Source organism: Vulpes lagopus, chromosome 14, assembly GCF_018345385.1.
Source record: "Vulpes lagopus strain Blue_001 chromosome 14, ASM1834538v1, whole genome shotgun sequence".
NCBI lineage: Eukaryota > Metazoa > Chordata > Mammalia > Carnivora > Canidae > Vulpes > Vulpes lagopus.
Genome location: NC_054837.1, coordinates 23159585 through 23178597, shown reverse-complemented (window position 1 = coordinate 23178597; position 19013 = coordinate 23159585). Strand labels below are relative to the sequence as shown.

The window sequence follows — 19013 nt, the reverse complement described above, 5'->3', positions numbered from 1 at the left end:
CTCCACACAGGGAGCCCGATGTGGGATTCGATCCCAGGACTCCAGGATCACACCCTGGGCCAAAGGCAGGTGCTAAACCACTGAGCCACCCAAGGATCCCCTCATGGCTATCCTTTAAAAAATTTTTTTTAAAGTACTCTTCACCCAGTTTGGGGCTTGAACTCACAACCCGGAGATTGAGTTGCATGCTCTACTGACTGAGCCAACTGGGCTCCCCATGATACCTGCTATTCTTTTTTGTCATGTTAAATATTAAATATGACAGAGAGTGTAGACATTGCCTTCATGATATCCTTAAAAAAATACTTAACTTTTTTTTTTTTTTTTGAAAACTAGCCCTCTTGGTCTTGTTTTTATACTTCTAAAAGTTTCTTTAAATCAAGCCCTGTTTGATCATAAATGTCCAAATATGGTGAATTTTCACAAGTGTACAAATCCATGTAAATAGTATCCAGTTATCAGAACAGCATTATTAGCTTGTCAGAACCCCCATGTGTTCTCACCTGACTTCTAACACCTTATTTTCATTTTCTGTTTTTGAACTATAAGTAGAATCATTCAGCATGTGCTTGCTTGTGTCTGGGTTCTAGCACATAGCATTATGTGTGAAATTCATCCTTATGAATATGTCACGTTTTATTCTGTTGATGGACATTCTTGATAACTAGTTTAACAGCTGATTTGAGACCATTGGGAGTAGTGCAGTGAATGCTTTATATGTCTTTTGGAACCTTTGTACTCATTTTTCTTGGGTATATAGCTAATTGTGAAATTGCTGGGTCATAGGTCTGCAGATGTTCAGCTTTAGTAAATACCAACAAACAATTCTCCAAGGTGGTTATAATGGCTTTCCTACATGATACAGTATTTCACTTTCTTCTTGCCATAAATATAACAACATCTAACTGAGATGACATATGGGAACTGAATTCCACCTCAGCATGGGCAAGATGAGAAGGTGATAAATTGGGGGAATCCAAGCTGTAGCTGGGCTAAAGGTGGGAGCCACTGCCCATGTCAGCTAGTTGTTGCCTTGCAGGAATGTGGACCCAGTCTGGCAGAGTCTTCAGATTTTTGTTTTGTAATCAGGAATGTTTATTTTTATGTGGACTCCCATCAGTTTGTGCCACACAGAAAACACCCAAGACTTTGGCTTAAAACACCCCCAGTTTAGGGGTGCCTGGGTGGCTCAGTTAAGCGTCTGCCTTTGGCTCAGGTCATGATCCCCGGGGTTAGCTCCCTGCTCAGTGGGGAGTCTGCTTCTCCTCTCCCTCTGCCCCTCCTCCTGCTCATGTGTTCGTGCTTGCTCTCTGTCTCTCAAATATATAAATAAAATATTTTAAAAACAAACACCACTTTAGTTCATAATTTTGCAGGTTTGGAGTTTGGGCTGGGTATGGGTGGGTTTGCCCAGATGTCTACGGTTAGCTCCTGATTAGCTAGGCAACTCTGCTTCTGTGTGTGTGAGTGAGTGTGTGTGTGTGTGTGTGTGTGTGTGTGTGTGTGTGTGGTGGTGGTGGTGGTCTGTCTCATCATCCAAGAAATGAGCCCTGGATGGACTTTCTCAGAGTTACAAGAGCAGCAGGAGGGCAAGCTCTAATGCCCAAGTGCTTCTGAAATCTGCCCAGGTTGTGTTGGTTATGGTCACATCCAGCAGAGCAAGCCAGATGGCCAAGTCTAGAGTTAGGGGGAGTCACCCGGTGCCTGGATACAGGAAGGAATGAACAAAGTAGTGGCCCTTAATACCATCTATCACTCAAATTCTTCCCATTTTTAATTGCTGGTAACTAAGACCCCCCCCCCCCCCCCCAAAAAAAAAATGTGTTTTTAAGTGTTAACACTGGGTTAAATGAAACCTTCCGTGGGCCTGGTCTGCCTTGGGTCACAAGTTTGTGATCTTTGCATTTATTTTTCCAAGAATCCTTATTTGATCTATGGCTGACTCCTGAGAAGGAAGATTTAATTCCATTAGAGACTCCACAGAAACTGACAGTCTGATCCACTTGACATGAAGGAGAAATAAAAATCTCTTAACATCCCTTGTCTTGGGTGATTTCCCCCCAGTCTCTGGTGTGTTCTCTTGGGCCAGTGTGGCCTATTGTGTAGTATTTGCAGCCTCCTTCACTGTAGAGTCTTCAGTATCCTTGCTAGAGTGAGAAACAACTAGTAAGTTGGCAATCAAAAGTTAACTTGCCAATCAAGGAGTAGGTGAACAGTACTGCCTTGGAGTGTCATCTGGCTGGGTGCAGGCTGGACCTTCCAAGGACAAGCACAGCTGAGATGAAAACTTGGAAGTGACTCCTCTTGGGTCTCATCTTGTGAAGCTCTAAGTAATAGTACTGAGAAGCCATTTGTTTTTAGGTGTTGAATGGGGATTACCCAAACGGTCTTTTTAATATGTATGGTTTTAACTAGTGAAAGAAATGCTACGCCCTTGGACAGATTTTTAGAGGCAATAGGCACTTGCTTCCTACATTTACCCCTCTCCATAAATTACAACTTCTCAGAGGTGGTGGGGACACTTGAGCATAATTGCAAGGATGCTTCTTTCTTTGTTTGGTATATGTGATGTCCAGTTGCTTGGTCCCATTTTATTTAGGTGATGTGTCAAAACTCAGAGTGCGAGCAATCAGCAGCAAACTCAAACTGGCTTAAACCAGAACGAATCTATTGACTCGAGAGACAGAGAGAGAGAGAGGCAGAGACACAGGCAGAGGGAGAAGCAGGCGCCATGCAAGGAGCCTGACGCGGGACTCGATCCGGAGTCTCCAGGATCACGTCCTGGACTGAAGGCGGCGCTAAACCGCTGAGCCACCGGGGCTTCCGGGTGTGGGTGCTTAGATCATGCAACTAGAAATCTCTGTGGCCTGGTCCTGCTTTCCTTTTGTTGTCTTTATTCACAGGCAGGCTCTTCCTTTTTGGGGATAAAAAGGGCTACCAGCAACTCCAGTCTTATCTTCTATCCACTTCCAACCAGGAGAAAGAGAGCATCTGTTATCTGCAGTAGAAATTATGAACTTAAATTCCCATTGGTCCAGCCTGGGTCATGTGTTCATCTCGGGCCAATCACTAACTCAGGTTGGCCAGGCTTGTATCCACTCCCACTCCAGATGTTAAGGAGGGAGGGGTCAGCCTCATTAAACCAAGGTGACCAAGAGTGGGAGTAGGGTGGTTTCTTAAATGAAGAGGGAATAGGTGTTGGGCAGGAAAGGACGGAAACAACAGATGTCCGCCTTAGGTGGGTATTTGAAGCAGCCCTAACTATGGGAATTAATGTGTTTTCTAATCATCAACCATGTTTATTGATCAGCTGGATGCTGGGGAATCCATAGTAAACTGAATGGACATAGTTCCTGACCTCAGAAGCCTAGAGTCCTGCTTCTTTTAACTAAAAGGCTGACATTAATGGAAACACATTAGCTGAAGCACCTGGGTAGCTCAGTGGTTGAAAATCCGCCTTTGGTTCAGGTGGTGACCCTGGATCCCCCATTGGGCTCCCCATGTGGAGCCTGCTTCTCCCTCTGTGTATGTCTCTGCCTCTCTCTGTGTGTCTCTCATGAATAAATAAAATCTTGAAAAGATAAAACACATTAGCCCTGGTTAGAAGTCTAGGCTCTGAAGTCCAACAGACTCAAATTCAAATTGAGACCCTGCTATACTAGCTGTTTGACCTTGAGGAGTTAACTTATCCTGCCTTCCTTATCAAGTGAGGATGATGCTAATGCCTGTCTTGTGAAGAGACCATGAAATAAAACCTGGCATTCAGTAAGCAGCCAGTGAATTAAAGCTGGCCCTTTTCTTATTAGTACTGCAGAGCATTCACCATCCTCACTTGCTCTTTGCTAAGACTTATCACTGTCCTACTCCTTAGCTAGGGAGTCCCTGGAGGGCAGGGTGTCCTGTCTTTTCCTTGTACTCTTTCCTGTAGCACTCCCTGCAGTAGGGGCCCCATCTAGAGTTGTTGATGTAGAATTACTGGCAGAATTACTGCTTCCAACAGCAGTGTTACAAAGCAGCTCCTTGGTTGTTAGAACCCCTGGGAACATTCAAACATTCTTCAACGTAGGATTTGGGTTTTCAGGCCTGATAAAGTTTTATTAGTGCTGACTAATATGTATTGTCCATTATGTCAGTATTTGTCAGAACCTACATCTGTGCTGTCAACAAGTTCAATTTGATGGCGTGTTTTTTCTTCTGTTTTTAAGTTAGAAACGAGTGAGGAAACTTGCTAATATGAACTCCAGCAAACAGCATAAAATGTGAACTCATGAACTGGCTTAGCTGGGCACACTTCCCTCCCTCTTTGCCGTCCTCTGCCTTCTCTTTGATGCTCAACTTGAATTCTCTCTATTCTGTTAATTGCCCTTCCCCTGACCCCCATCCCTCCAGCTCAGGGTTCTCTTCCTTCTTCCTTTACCTCAGTGGAAGAGTTCTTACTTTATCAGTGCAGTTCATTTTTTCTTGTTATAAATCAGCAAGTCTCTACTTAGGCACCTTTTGAAATGCTCTTTGTGTATACCAGAACAACCTGTAACTTAGGTCACCATCTCGTCTTTGGAAGATTCTGCTGATTAAAGCAGCTTGGGCTTCATTCATTCATTCATTCATTCATTCCACAAGTATTTATTAAATGGCTTCTAAGTACCAGGCACTGTTCTGGTCACTGAGGATACAGCAGTGAATAAGACAGGAAACTTCCATGCCCTTACAGAACTTAGTTCTGGAGAGAAGTAGACAATGAACCAAATTGTCAGATAATGGTCTAGAGAAAGATACAGCGGGTAGAAGGGGTAGAGGCTATAATTTTAAACAGTGCTGTTCAAGAAGGCCTTCATGGAAGGAAGGAGATGAGGGAGCAAACATGCAGAGATTTGTGGGAGGGGATTATAGGCAGAGAATAGCAAACGTGCTGGTTCTGTGCTTCCCAGGGCCTGTGTGACCTATGTGATTTAAAATTCTTAATCCTGGGCACCTGGGTGGTTCAGTGGTTGAGCATCTGCCTTTGGCTCAGGGTGTGATCCCAGAGTCATGGGATCAAGTCCCACATTGGGCTCCCTGCATGGAGCTGCTTCTCTGCCTGCCTATGTCTCTGCCTCTCTCTGTGTCTCTCATGAATAAATAAATAAAATCTTTAAAGAACAAATAAAATTCTTAATCCTTTTTATTTAATTTTAATTATTTAAAAAAAGATTTTATCCATTCATGAGACACACACACACACACACACACACACACGGAGGCAGAGACATAGGCAGAGGGAAAAGCAGGCTCCATGCAGGGACTCGATCCCGGATCTTCAGGATCAGGCCCTGGGCTGAAGGTGGCACTAAACCGCTGAGCCACCCAGGCTGCCCTCTTAATCCTTTTTAAACAAGCCCCTACCACCCCTTGTTCTACAGGGGATTCCACAAATTATGTAGCTGATCCTGATGGTAAGAATGTGCTTGGAGTATTTAGGACCCTTGATGTGAAACTACTCTTTCCACAAATAAATCCATACCCACACTGGTCCAAGTTTTTGACTCAGAGTACCCCCTCACCTGACTTACCTCCTTTCTGGGTCCTTAAGCTCTGATCTCAGTTTAAACTAAAAGGGACTTGAAGGCAGAGGGCCAGCCTCTTCTGCTTCGTACCAGCTTCTTTCACTGCCACACCCAGTACTCACCTCCAGTCCTTTAGATTGGCGTTTGCTGTGTCCATTCCTTGCCAAAGTGCCCAGTGCAGTCCTACCAGTAGGTGGTTAGTGAGAATGATTCTCGAAGTTGGAAAGCCTTTTTAGAAAAAGACCAAAAAAATCCTATGGGCGTTTATTGTGTGTCTGCTGTGTGCAAGGCACTGTACTGGTTGGATTGTGTAGTGCTATAGTTCTCCCATCCATGCATGCAAACAACAGAAACTTACTAAATACTTTTTGCTCTATCTCATCACAAGGCACAGGGATTAGGTTAAATGTGAAGAGCTAACTTGGCTTTTTGTGAACTTTTGGAGCATAACCACTCTTCATAGCATTGCTTCTGTGTAGAAATGATTTCTAAGTTCTAAATAGCTGACTTACTTAGGAACTTTGGAATGCCTGAGCCTGAGGGGACTGTGTATGTTGCATTTTGTTGTCTCTCATTTTTGTGCTGTTTTATATGATGATGATTTATCTCTAGAAAAGATTTTAGTTCTTCGAGTGTAGACATCTTATACATTTGCCAACAGCACATCTTCTCCCCCCAACACCTGGGATGGCTCTGATTTCAGACAGTGTTTTGAACATAAAACACTTTATTTCAAGAATGTTTTACTTTTCTATGTCTGAAAATATCATCATGATTATTTACTGTAAGAATACTTAGGGAATTCAGAAGAAGAAAAATCTTGTAATGCCATGTTCAGAGGCTATGACTTGAATTTTGGTGGTGTTCTGTCATTTTTTTAAGAATAATACATATTTTGAGGCCAGTGTGGGATTGTGAATAAATACCTATTTATCCTGAGTGTTTCAGACATCCTCTCCCCTCCTGCCCCCATCAACCAGTTTTTTTCTTTTTCTCAAGACCCAGGTGAAACTGGAATTCTTTCTGTTTGAGATTGTGTAGGTCTGCTCTACTCCGCTTTTGCAGTATGTAGAGAATCAAGATAAATTCCTTTAGAAAACAGTCTCCTTTCAGCCACAGATTTAGCAGAAATACTATTGCACACCTATTGTATCTTTGAGATACTTTTCTCAGTTTCTTAAAACACCACCTCGAGAGAGCTTTCATGTTCCGTTTGCCCTGGAGATGTACATTGGGAACAAACCTTGAATCCGTTTCTTCACTTTTCACTGATTTGGCTCATAGTAATTATTCCTTCTTCTACTAAACAAGAGAAGACAGATTAAATTTCTAACAGTAAGGCACAAAACCAATCCATTTACAGAATTAGTCTTACATTAGCACATAGGAGTACAAATCAGCCTCCCTGGGGATGGATCTATTTGCAATTTCTTTTAGCATTTTTGGAGTAAGTCCAGCAGACTTTGGGAAAATCTAGTCTTCACTGACTTTGAATTAACAAAGTAACATGACCCCTTTGTGGGGTTTGTGTGGGGTTTTTGTATTTTTTTTTAATCCACCTATGATTTACAGTTGTGATACTCAATTTCTAGTGTGCATGAGGATCCCTGAGGAAGAGATGCTTGAGCCTCACCCCTGGAAATTTGGGGTAACAGGCAATTTGGGACTTTTTAAAATAAATTTATTTTTTATTGGTGTTCAATTTACCAACATACAGAATAACACCCAGTGCTCGTCCCATCAAGTGCCTCCCTCAGTGCCCGTCACCCATTCACCCCCACCCCCTCGCCCTCCTCCCCCTCCACCACCCCTAGTTCGTTTCCCAGAGTTAGGAGTCTTTATGTTCTGTCTCCCTTTCTGATATTTCCCACACATTTCTTCTCCCTTCCCTTATATTCCCTTTCACTATTATTTATATTCAATTTGGGACATTTTTAACTTCATAGATGGTCTTGATGTGTAATACAGGACAAGAGTCACCATAGTGATAAGGAATCAATATTTGGGCCATTAAAGACTTGAAAGCCAGGTTGGTTGCATTTTATCAAAATGGTGTTTTTCCCCAAATTTGAAGCTGTGTTAATACTTTAATTTATTGGTTTTCTATAGTATTATTAGCTAGTATTACATTGCTTAGGTTATAAAATTAATGGAACGTGGTTCTCTCTAAACATTATGGTCCTACTGATATATTCATAGTGTGACTAGGTTTCCCTATGTTAATATTTCCAGTGTTTTTAATCTCTTTCCTTCACTCTTGGAATATCTTTGTTTATAAAATGTCAACTTGTCCATTTCTGTGTTTGTAAGTCCATATAACTACAGAATTGGTTCATGTGGCCTGTAACTTTTCAGATGGCTGTGTGCTTCAGAATAGCCTAGGTGGAAGTCTGATAGCACTCTTTAGATTATAAGGTATTTCTCTGCACACTTGTAGCAGGTAGTATTGTTTACCTCTTTGAGCTGTGGGAAGGGCCAAATGGTAGTGCTCAACCCTTGCTGTTGCTGCTTTTAGCATGTGTGTGGTTATTGGGCTAGCACCTCTGTCCAGGATGTGTCTCCATATCCTTGTCAAATCCTGGGTATCTATAAAAGAACTACATTTTCAACCACAGGGTCAAACATGCTCATAACTCTCAATCTTTTATAAGGTGTTTCTCAAGTGATAAGTTACTAATAACAGTGAAGTTTATAAATTACTTATTCAACTTTGAATCTACTCTAGTTCTCTCTTGGTATAATAATGTCACTCTAATATCACTCTACCTCCTTGAGTGGAGGAAAGAGAAATATGTTAGCTAAACTATGTCTCCAGAGTTGTGCATCAGAACCTTTGGGAACATGTTAAATACGGGACTGTCATGTATCATTTCTATTGCTTTGGGAGATCAGGTTAAGGTTTTTGTAAAATAGATTCTGGGAGGAGATTTGCCTGCAGGTGGTTTAGCAGGTTGACCTTCCCGAGAAGTCTTGACTTGAGACAAGAGTGACAAGCCTTTGTACTAGTCACTGGATGCAGGCTGCCCTCCAGAATGTCATGTAACCTTGGACGAGGCAGCTTTTTTTTTTTTTTTAAAGATTGATTGATTGATTGATTGATTGATTTATGGGGGGGGGGGCAGAGACACAGGAGGAGGGAGAAGCAGGCTCCATGCCGGGAGCCTGACACGGGACTCGATCCCGGGACTCCAGGATCACGCCCTGGGACAAAGGCAGGCTCTAAACCGCTGAGCCACCGAGGGATCCCCGAGGCAGCTTATTTGACCAAGAGTAGTGGCTAGGAAGGGGCTCAGCGTCAAGCTGAGCCAGTGAATCAAGAATAGGCAGCATTCTGAGTGTTTTGGGCAATGAGTGTCATGGACCCAGAGGGAGAATCTGATGACCCACCGGTCATCCACTATAAGAACCAGTGATAAAATGTCTTGCCAAAGAGATTCCAAGTGTGCAGCATGAAACTTGAGCCTTTGGCTTCCTGACCTTGTGGGTCTACATAGGTCTTAAGAGGTGGACCTTCCTTTATCACATTGGTTTCTTTTTTACCCTGCCATTCCCCAACCAGTGGTAGCAACAGGGAGGATCATTTACATGAGTCTGGAACTTGATCTGTTAGGGATTGACAATCATTTTGGAGTTTAGTTGTCATTCTAGGGGCATAATTATTTTTTAAAAGTTTGGCTTTATAATGTTGGTGTTCACGTAATTATAATTCAGTGCTTTGAAACCGTTGTTGTTCCCCAGAACTTACAAATTCTCAACACTCACACTGTTATGTGGACAGTGAGAACAGCACAGCATTTCAGATCCTTTGTTGGTATGGGGGGCTATAACAACCCTGACTGGTCATTTGCACCCTGGAGGCTGCATCCTTTACCTTCACTGTGCATTAGAGTAAATCCTTCTTTAGTTATTATTGCAGTATAACCTCTTAAAATTGCTGATTCTCTTTGAAAAGTTCTCTGGAAAAAGACCTATTGTGTGGACACTCCCATGAGTAACTTTTCATCCACTGTCGCCAACTATCCTCTGCTTAGGGTGTGACAGGGGGAGACAAAACTTTCTCTGTAAACAAGCTGGTAGAAGAGTCACATGGAATGTGGACCTAATCAAATTTCTGTTGAAGGGGGAAAAAGGGAGCTGAAGTGTCATTCTAGGAAATATTATAACAGTATTTAGTTACATGCTTTGCCGTGGTACTTGCCCCATGCACTTTCCATGTATTAGTTCATTTTATTCTTCTAACTACCCTGTGAGTAGGTAGGTATGTTCTTTCTTTAACAGATGAGGAATCAGAGACACAGATGTATTTAGCCTGGTCACATGGCTAGTCAGGAGGCAGAACCAGGATTATCAGTTTGAATCTTTGTTCTGAACCTCCATCCCAGAGGTCTGGTGGTTGGAATTAAAGAGGATGGCGATAGGGTTGTGTTTCTTTTTTTTTTTTTTATTTTTTTTATTTTTTTTTTTTATTTATTTATGATAGTCAGAGAGAGAGAGAGAGAGAGGGGGGCAGAGACACAGGCAGAGGGAGAAGCAGGCTCCATGCACCGGGAGCCCGACGTGGGATTCGATCCCGGGTCTCCAGGACCGCGCCCTGGGCCAAAGGCAGGCGCTAAACCGCTGCGCCACCCAGGGATCCCAGGGTTGTGTTTCTGCAAGAGTAGAGGCACTGTTTTCCAGAATGAGAAGAGAGTATTAGCCATCTGAATTGGGCAAAAGAAGGAAGGCTCCTGCCATCACAAGTGTGACTTTTCTGAACCAGAATAATAAAAATAAAGGTGATTCTCCTGCTTTGTTGCAGTAGTGTCACGTCCAGAAACCAGTTAATAGTCCTTTTTTTAAAAAAGATTTTTAGGGATCCCTGGGTGCGCAGCGGTTTGGCGCCTGCCTTTGGCCCAGGGCGTGATCCTGGAGACCCGGGATCGAATCCCACATCGGGCTCCCCGGTGCATGGAGCCTGCTTCTCCCTCTGCCTGTGTCTCTGCCTCTCTCTCTCTCTCTCTCTCTGTGACTATCATAATAAATAAAAATTTAAAAAAAAATAAAAATAAAAAAGATTTTTAAAATTTATTTATGCATTAGAGTTACAGAAAGAGAGGCAGAGACCTAGGCAGAGGGAGAAGCAGGCTCCCCCATGGTTACAAATTCTCAACACTCACACTGTTATGTGGACAGTGAGAACAGCACAGCATTTCAGATCCTTTGTTGGTATGGGGGGCTATAACAACCCTGACTGGTCATTTGCACCCTGGAGGCTGCATCCTTTACCTTCACTGTGCATTAGAGTAAATCCTTCTTTAGTTATTATTGCAGTATAACCTCTTAAAATTGCTGATTCTCTTTGAAAAGTTCTCTGGAAAAAAGACCTATTGTGTGGACACTCCCATGAGTAACTTTTCATCCACTGTCGCCAACTATCCTCTGCTTAGGGTGTGACAGGGGGAGACAAAACTTTCTCTGTAAACAAGCTGGTAAGAAGAGTTACATGGAATGTGGACCTAATCAAATTTCTGTTGAAGGGGGAAAAAGGGAGCTGAAGTGTCATTCTAGGAAATATTATAACAGTATTTAGTTACATGCTTTGCCGTGGTACTTGCCCCATGCACTTTCCATGTATTAGTTCATTTTATTCTTCTAACTACCCTGTGAGTAGGTAGGTATGTTCTTTCTTTAACAGATGAGGAATCAGAGACACAGATGTATTTAGCCTGGTCACATGGCTAGTCAGGAGGCAGAACCAGGATTATCAGTTTGAATCTTTGTTCTGAACCTCCATCCCAGAGGTCTGGTGGTTGGAATTAAAGAGGATGGCGATAGGGTTGTGTTTCTTTTTTTTTTTTTTTATTTTTTTTATTTATTTTTTTTTATTTATTTATGATAGTCAGAGAGAGAGAGAGAGAGAGGGGGGCAGAGACACAGGCAGAGGGAGAAGCAGGCTCCATGCACCGGGAGCCCGACGTGGGATTCGATCCCGGGTCTCCAGGACCGCGCCCTGGGCCAAAGGCAGGCGCTAAACCGCTGCGCCACCCAGGGATCCCAGGGTTGTGTTTCTGCAAGAGTAGAGGCACTGTTTTCCAGAATGAGAAGAGAGTATTAGCCATCTGAATTGGGCAAAAGAAGGAAGGCTCCTGCCATCACAAGTGTGACTTTTCTGAACCAGAATAATAAAAATAAAGGTGATTCTCCTGCTTTGTTGCAGTAGTGTCACGTCCAGAAACCAGTTAATAGTCCTTTTTTTAAAAAAGATTTTTAGGGATCCCTGGGTGGCGCAGCGGTTTGGCGCCTGCCTTTGGCCCAGGGCGTGATCCTGGAGACCCGGGATCGAATCCCACATCGGGCTCCCGGTGCATGGAGCCTGCTTCTCCCTCTGCCTGTGTCTCTGCCTCTCTCTCTCTCTCTCTCTGTGACTATCATAAATAAATAAAAATTTAAAAAAAAATAAAAATAAAAAAGATTTTTAAAATTTATTTATTCATTAGAGTTACAGAAAGAGAGGCAGAGACCTAGGCAGAGGGAGAAGCAGGCTCCCCATGGGGAGCCCAATGTGGGGCTCCATAAGGACCCCAGGATTACCACCTGGGTTCAACTACTGAGCCATCCAGGTGCCCATACCAGTTGATAGTCCTGAAGCAGGGAGTGATTGGAGAAAGCATGTCTGGTGTCTCTAACAGTGAAAAGCTAAATATGAGTTCATTTTGTATGAGGGCATGCTTTTCTTTGCCTTCATTCTGCTTGTATGAGGATAAGGAACATTTTTCTCTTGTTTCTCTACCAAGCAGGTAAAGTAAGCTTCTTCACCTCACCATAATCAAATAATGCAAAAGAAAAAGCAGAAGGAAGTTCAAGGTCACAAACGATAGTCTGGTCCTGTGTATGGCTTTCCTCAGCTGGTGGTGTGTGACCCCCACCCCCACCCCGCAACCCCTCTCTTACCCCCACCATCCCGGTTGTGTGGTTGTGTTACGGAGTCTCAGGTTATATCTGGGCCAAGTGAGAAAGTGCTGCCTCTTTTCCCCCTGTGAGTGAAGCCGATTAGTTGTAAGAGGGGACCTAGCCTGACATTAGACTAATGACTTTCCATTATTTTTTTAGGCAGGGACTCCTTTGTCTTCGATTACACTTGCAGATTTTCTTCTGATTTTTTTCCCTGCACCCCCCCCCCCCCCCCCCCCCCGTATGGCCAACATTTCTCTGCCGATTTAACATTCTGTACTGTCTTTGCCCACAGAGAACTGTCAACTCTTGCTCTTTTTCCCTCCAGAGATCCTTTTTGGCTCTCATACTTAGCCTTGTGCTGTTTTTGCAAAGTTGAATACATTTCCTTCTTATGCCTTGCATTATCTTTTAGCTCTGAGACTCCTAAATGAATGAAACGTGATTCCAGAAAAATCTTTACCCTGGATCTTGGTTGGGGCTAAATCAGTGCTCCCACTCCCTTGGAAATGCTGGACTATTTTCAGTTTTCAGACTGCAGCCTTGAGGTATAGGACTGTCATATTTGAGTGGTGAATTAATAATCTGCTTGCAACCTGTAAGTCACTAATGTCAGCAAAAACTTATTAGAAATAAATTTTATTAAGTAAGTTCCATTGAGACAAACAGCCTGCTGTCCCTAGCTTTGCAGAAATACATACAAAAGTGAGCTTTAGCAGGTGGATTTTGGAACAGCCAGAGGGGCACATAGACACACTTGGCTTTCTTTCTGTTTCACACTCCTATTTCTTTGTGCAACCAGGATCGTCATGACAGCCTTATCTCTCAAATAAAGCCTGTTACCTCATCCCTAATTGCTTATCCAAAGGCAGGCGAGCTCTAATTTCTCCACATTAATAAATGACATCGAAGAAGAACTGCTTTGTTTGCACTGGCTCACTCAGGTTAACCAGCGTAGGCCCCCGAGTGCATTAGGAAACCGTATGTTTCTCCAGTGGCCAAGGGGAGGTGGTGCTCACCTCATTCAAGAGCACCATTTCGTTTATTTACTTCTTGCTCACGTTCATAGTCCTCTTCATTCCCTGATGAAAACACTTTAGTGACCTAGGTCAGCATTTCTCGGACTGTGGGTGCTCACTGCCCTCCAAGTTGGGTATAATAGGAGTTGTCCTTGGGGGACTGGTGGCCCCTCTGATTTCAAGGCTCACTTTGTTGGCTGCCCCACTCAACTTTGCTCAGAGGCCTTTCCACAACCTTTGCACTGATTCCTGTGGCATACCCCAGATTGTGAGCTGGCACTCTTGCTTCTCCTTTTTTTTTTTTTTCCTAGATTTTATTTATTTATTTACTCATGAGACACACACACAGAGTGAGAGAGAGAGGCAGAGACCTAGGCAGAGGGAGAAGCAGGCTCCATTCAGGATGCCCGATGTGGGACTCAATCCCGGGACTCCAGGATCATGCCCTTGGGCCGAAGGCAGGGAATGTGAGAAGGGTGGGCTTGTGGCAGTGAGAATCCAGAAGGGTCCTCAGGTTTGGAATCTGTTCTGTGAGTGCTCCATGGAGTAGTAGTGAGAATGCGAGGCTCCCCCTGGGACAATAGCACTTCCCTCACTCCCACCAAGAATATCTCTTGCCCATTAAAGGAGTGTTTTCATACTTCCGAATTGTAAACTTCTTTCCCTTTTCTTTTTCTCCTCAGAATGAAATGGATGACGTGCCCTTCTTTGATATCCAGCTACCTTATGAGCTGGCAATCAACATATTTCAGTATCTGGACAGGAAAGAACTTGGAAGGTGTGCACAGGTAAGCAGTCATTGGGCTGATGGTTCAAGATTTACTTCCACTTGTAATGCGAGGATGGGCAGCTCTTGGGTGACAGAGATTGACTTATCAGAATTGCAAACTTTAAAGAACGAGTGAAGTGGATAGCACCTTTCTCTGAACTGGAAGGATTTTGTTCCACATTACCACTTGGTGTTTATCTTTTTGTGGCCATCTGTTCAAGAGCTCTGTTCTCCCTGCAGTCTGAGTTATGGTTGACCTGTGGGCTGACAACTCTGTGCTTGGCCTTTATAGAGCTAGCCTGAGCTGTTAATATCCTTACCATTAATGCAAGGATGCCAGCCGTTGGTTAAATCAAGCCAGTTGTTAGGTGGGGAGTTGAGGGGTCAGCCTGGGGACAAAACAGTGAAGTCATGTGTTAGGCGTGTAGGCCAAATGATCCTTTAAAACACTAGAATGTGAGGTGCGAGTCATGTGAGAACAGACACCCCCGGAGGGAATTGCAGATCTGTGTCCCCCGTCTCCTGCTTGTGCTAGGGCATATGCCCATGGGGCAGCATGGTGGCACATACCATCCAGGCCACACTTTATTGTGTACACGAGTCACAGGAAATCTTGATAAAATGCAAATTCGGACTCAGAGGTCTGGGTAGGGCCTGATATTCTGCATTTCTAACCAGGTAATTTCCGTGTGGCTTGGACCACACTTGCAGAGGCAAGAGTTTATGCCATTAAATTAGGTCTCTTATTCACTTCTTTTTGGTGAAGAGTATAATTGGTGAAGTGTACAATTTCTCCTACGTTGAATATATGATTGCTAACCATTTGACTCTCATGAACAACTGTATTCCCCAGAAGACACTAGAGTGTTTGTTGTCTATAACTCCTAAAGAAATAATTTGTCTACTGGCTGCCATTTTGCACCTGGATTCTAGATTACATTTTACACAGCTGTCTACATCCTTAAAGGGATCAGGCAAATGGAGTGGTACCAGAACTATATACTAAAAATCCAGGGATGCCTGCCTGGCTAGTCACAGGAGCATGCAATTCTTGATCTCGGGGTTGTGAGTTTGAGCCCCATGTTGAGTGTAGAGATTACTTAAAAAATAAACTTAATAAAAAAAAAAATCCAAACCACCCCCAAGAAGTGAAGTTAAAAACATAAAGGCAGTTTGAGAAGTGCATACTGTAGCTAAATTTAGACTTTAGAGCTTGCTACCTCTGGCAATTCAATGAAGTCACACACAATATAGGACAATTTAAAACGTTTTTGGTTTTACACCATATGAAGCAGCAGTTTTGCTTAATCAAATCTTTCTACCTATATATGAATTTGAAAAATCTTTCAGTGTTCTTGATTGCCGCAATTTTAAGTATGGGGGTGTTGGCAAATATTTTTTGATGCAGAGTCTGGAATCTTTAGGAAATGATGGAAGAAATTATTCCAGGGCTAAAATTTACTAAGTAAAAATGTACTGAAATGTAAACCGTGCTCAGAGCCTATCAACTGCATTAAGCAAGAGTACCTATATTGTCTTCTTCTTTCCCTTGGAAATTGGATTTGTTCTATTCTAACTTTACACTTTGGCCCTGTTCCCAAGAGTCGAAAACAAGGGTGTAGCTAAATGAGTCCAACTCCTGGATTTCAGCCTGATGCTGTTAGCTGAAGTCTTGGAACAGGGTCTGATAGCTAGCTGCTTTCCACAAAGTCAGCATTAGATGATAAAATCTTCATTCTTGATAGGGAGCTGCTGTTTAAGGAACATTTCTTTTAACATTGCTTTTTGCTCTCCTGCTTTGTAGAGGGCCATGTGGCTTTCACATCTGCTGCTGGTTTTCTCATCCAAAGAGTTTATCAGTAAAAGATAGGATCTAGTGGAAGAAGAGATCCCCCTTTTGGTACAAGGGGGCTACGTTTCAGGATAGATTGGTTATGCTGGTGAGATTATTCTGCAGGTGTGAACAGTTTAATTTGCAACACAGTGGTCCAATTGTCCACCAGAATTCTTCTCTTTTCGGCCAGTTGGATTTGTTTATTGTTTTTCATTTCAACCTAATTTTTAGAGCACACGTATAAGCATAGAAAATATTCTTAAACAGAACCCCCAAGTGGCTCTGGTCTGTGAAGCCAGGATTTATTTATTTTTAATAGTGCCTTTGCATGAAGATGACAATGGATGGCTGGTAATTTTTAGAATTGGCTTTGTTTTTTCAAGAATTAAAATACAGCCACAAAGTAATAGAGTAGCATTCTCATTTGTTTCTTGTGTTTTTATTTTTGAAACCAGGAAAAAGTCCTTCTGTTGAGTGGAATATCCTGCTGCTTTATGATTTGATTTTAGAGGGGGCTTGCTCTGTCTGTCTCTCTCTCTTTTTCTCTTTTAATCAAGCCGCCTTGGGATTTTAGTGAAATTGGGCCAGTTATACTGGAGTTGGCACCATGAACTATATGTGTGCCCTTGGAGAAAACCTGTTTGCTTAGATCTTTATGCCAAATTGGTAACTGACTAACAGTAAGGAACCCGGATTGGGAGGAACTTTTTGAGATTTAATTATGCCACAAACTATGCTGGAGAAGTGATTTTGCTCTGACTTTGTGTCTCCCTTCTGCGTCCCCTATTTTTCTGCTTTGTAGGCTTTAAGCTTTCAGAACTAAAGTCTTACTACATTAGTTTGTGATCCTTGTGTATTTCTGATGCTGACCTCTCTAGCTCCTTGCTATCAATAGTTGTCTCTTAAGGGATTTAGTGTCCCTATGGGAGTGTTTCAGGTTGAGAGGTCTTGAAAACAGTGTGGCTTTTAGTAAGCAAAGTTATGCATTGGATGATTCATTGAACAGCTTTATCATTTTGCTACTTATAATTTTATGGTTTCGTGTATGTGTGCACCCACAGGATTCCTGGCACTCTAAAAGATCATGTTTTCAAATAGATAACAATTAAAAAATTGTTCAGTTCAAAATTACAAATTTTTTATGAGAAGAATAAATCTGTTATATGAAATAGACATAATTCTGACAAGTAATTGTTTTAGGATTTACTAACACTCATTTTTAAAACTTCTAAAATATTATAAATTCACGAGTGGTTGCAAAAGATAGTATGAAGAGGTCCTGTGTTCTTTTCCCTTAGTTTCCTTCATTGGCAATATCTTGCATACCTACAGAAGTAAAATCAAAGCCAGGACACTGACATTAGTACAGTCCACAGAGCTTACTCAGATTTCATCAGTTTTACATACACTTATTTGTGAGTATATTTAGTTCTACCTAGTTTTATTATAGGTATGTATTTGTGTGACCACACAGTAAAGGTACACAACATGTATCAAAGAATCTTTTGTACTATCTCTTAAGGCCCAGCCACCTCTGCCCCCTCCCCATCCCTGGCCCCTTGCAACCACCAATCTGTTCTTATCTCTATAATTTTGTCTTTTTTTTTTTTTAAGATTTTATTTATTTATTCATAGACAGAGAGAGGGGCAGAGACACAGACAGAGGGAGAAGCAGGCTTCACACAGGGAGCCTGATGTGGGACTCGATCCTGGGTCTCCAGGATTACACCCCAGGCTGCAGGCGGTGCCAAACCGCTGCGCCACCGGGGCTGCCCAATTTTGTCTTTTAAAAAGTTTTAAAATTGTTATTTTATTTATTGTGTATTTCCTGAAGTATAATTTTAGAAATCTAGCTGCATAGGTAACAATGTCACTTTTTTTAAAAAAAATTATTCTTAAAGGATTTTGAGAGCTAGAGCACAGGCAAGGGGAATGACAGAGGGAGAGGGAGAAGCAGGCTCCCCACTGAGCAGGGAGCCAGACATGGGGTCATGACCTGAGCCCAAGGCAGATGCTTAACTCACTGAGCCATCCAGATGTCCCAACAATGTCACATTTTTCAAATAAAAAGTAGGAAATTGTGCAGAAGGGAAGCAATAAAGAAAAAGTGGGTAGAGATGAAGGTTAAGAACTTATGATGTATTAGTAAAATTGGCAAGCAAGAAATAGGTGTTACCAATATAAATAAATCTGGAAGTAAACCCCACTAAATTATATTCCATTATTTTAAGATTTTTTTGTTTTTGTTTTGTTTTGTTTTGTTTCACAACCCTGAGCTCAATACCTGCGCTGATGTCAAGAGTCAGAGGCTTAACTGACTGAGCCACCCAGGCGCCCCAATATTTCAAGTTGTTAAGTAGGCTGTAGATCCAATGTGGAGTACGAACTCACAACCCTGAGATCAAATTGCACACTCTACCCGCTGAACCAGCCAGGCACCCCTGGTATTTCAGATTTTAAGGAAAATGTGATCTTATGAACTTCCCAGATATCCAAATAGGAGCAACTAAAATCTGAGGTTTTCTATAGCTGAAGATTCTCACAAAGTCTTTAAAGTTGGGAATCCCCAGCCAAGTACTGCTGGATTGATTTTTTTTTTTTCATAGCAGACATAACTCTGAAAATCTGTAACTGCTCACAGTGTTCCTTTAGTTCTTCACTTTTGCCTTTGCCACCTGACTGCCTCCAAGGGAGACATGTGCCTGCCTGGGACCCAGGTGCTCTTAGGGATTTCCTTTTAATTTGCTATGTTGTAATGCTGCCCCCTTTAACAGGCGGTCACAGGTGGGGGCGGTCGTGCCTGGGGGAACAGTCGATTAAGCATCCAACTCTTGGTTTCGGCTCAGGTCGTGATCTCAGGATTATGAAACAGAGCCCTGCACTGGGCTCTGCACTTGGTGGGGAGTCTGCTTGAGATT

The 19013-nt window shown here is 42.6% G+C and overlaps 1 protein-coding gene across 1 annotated transcript in view; it reads left to right on the top strand.

Annotated features, from left to right (window-relative positions):
- The window catches only part of FBXW8 (F-box and WD repeat domain containing 8), a 120811-nt gene that overhangs the window by 3197 nt on the left and 98601 nt on the right, over window positions 1-19013 (top strand). The window contains exon 2 of the mRNA XM_041728897.1: window positions 14176-14280. Within this exon, the coding sequence (XP_041584831.1) occupies window positions 14176-14280 (105 nt within the window). The remainder of the gene's footprint in view (window positions 1-14175; window positions 14281-19013) is intronic.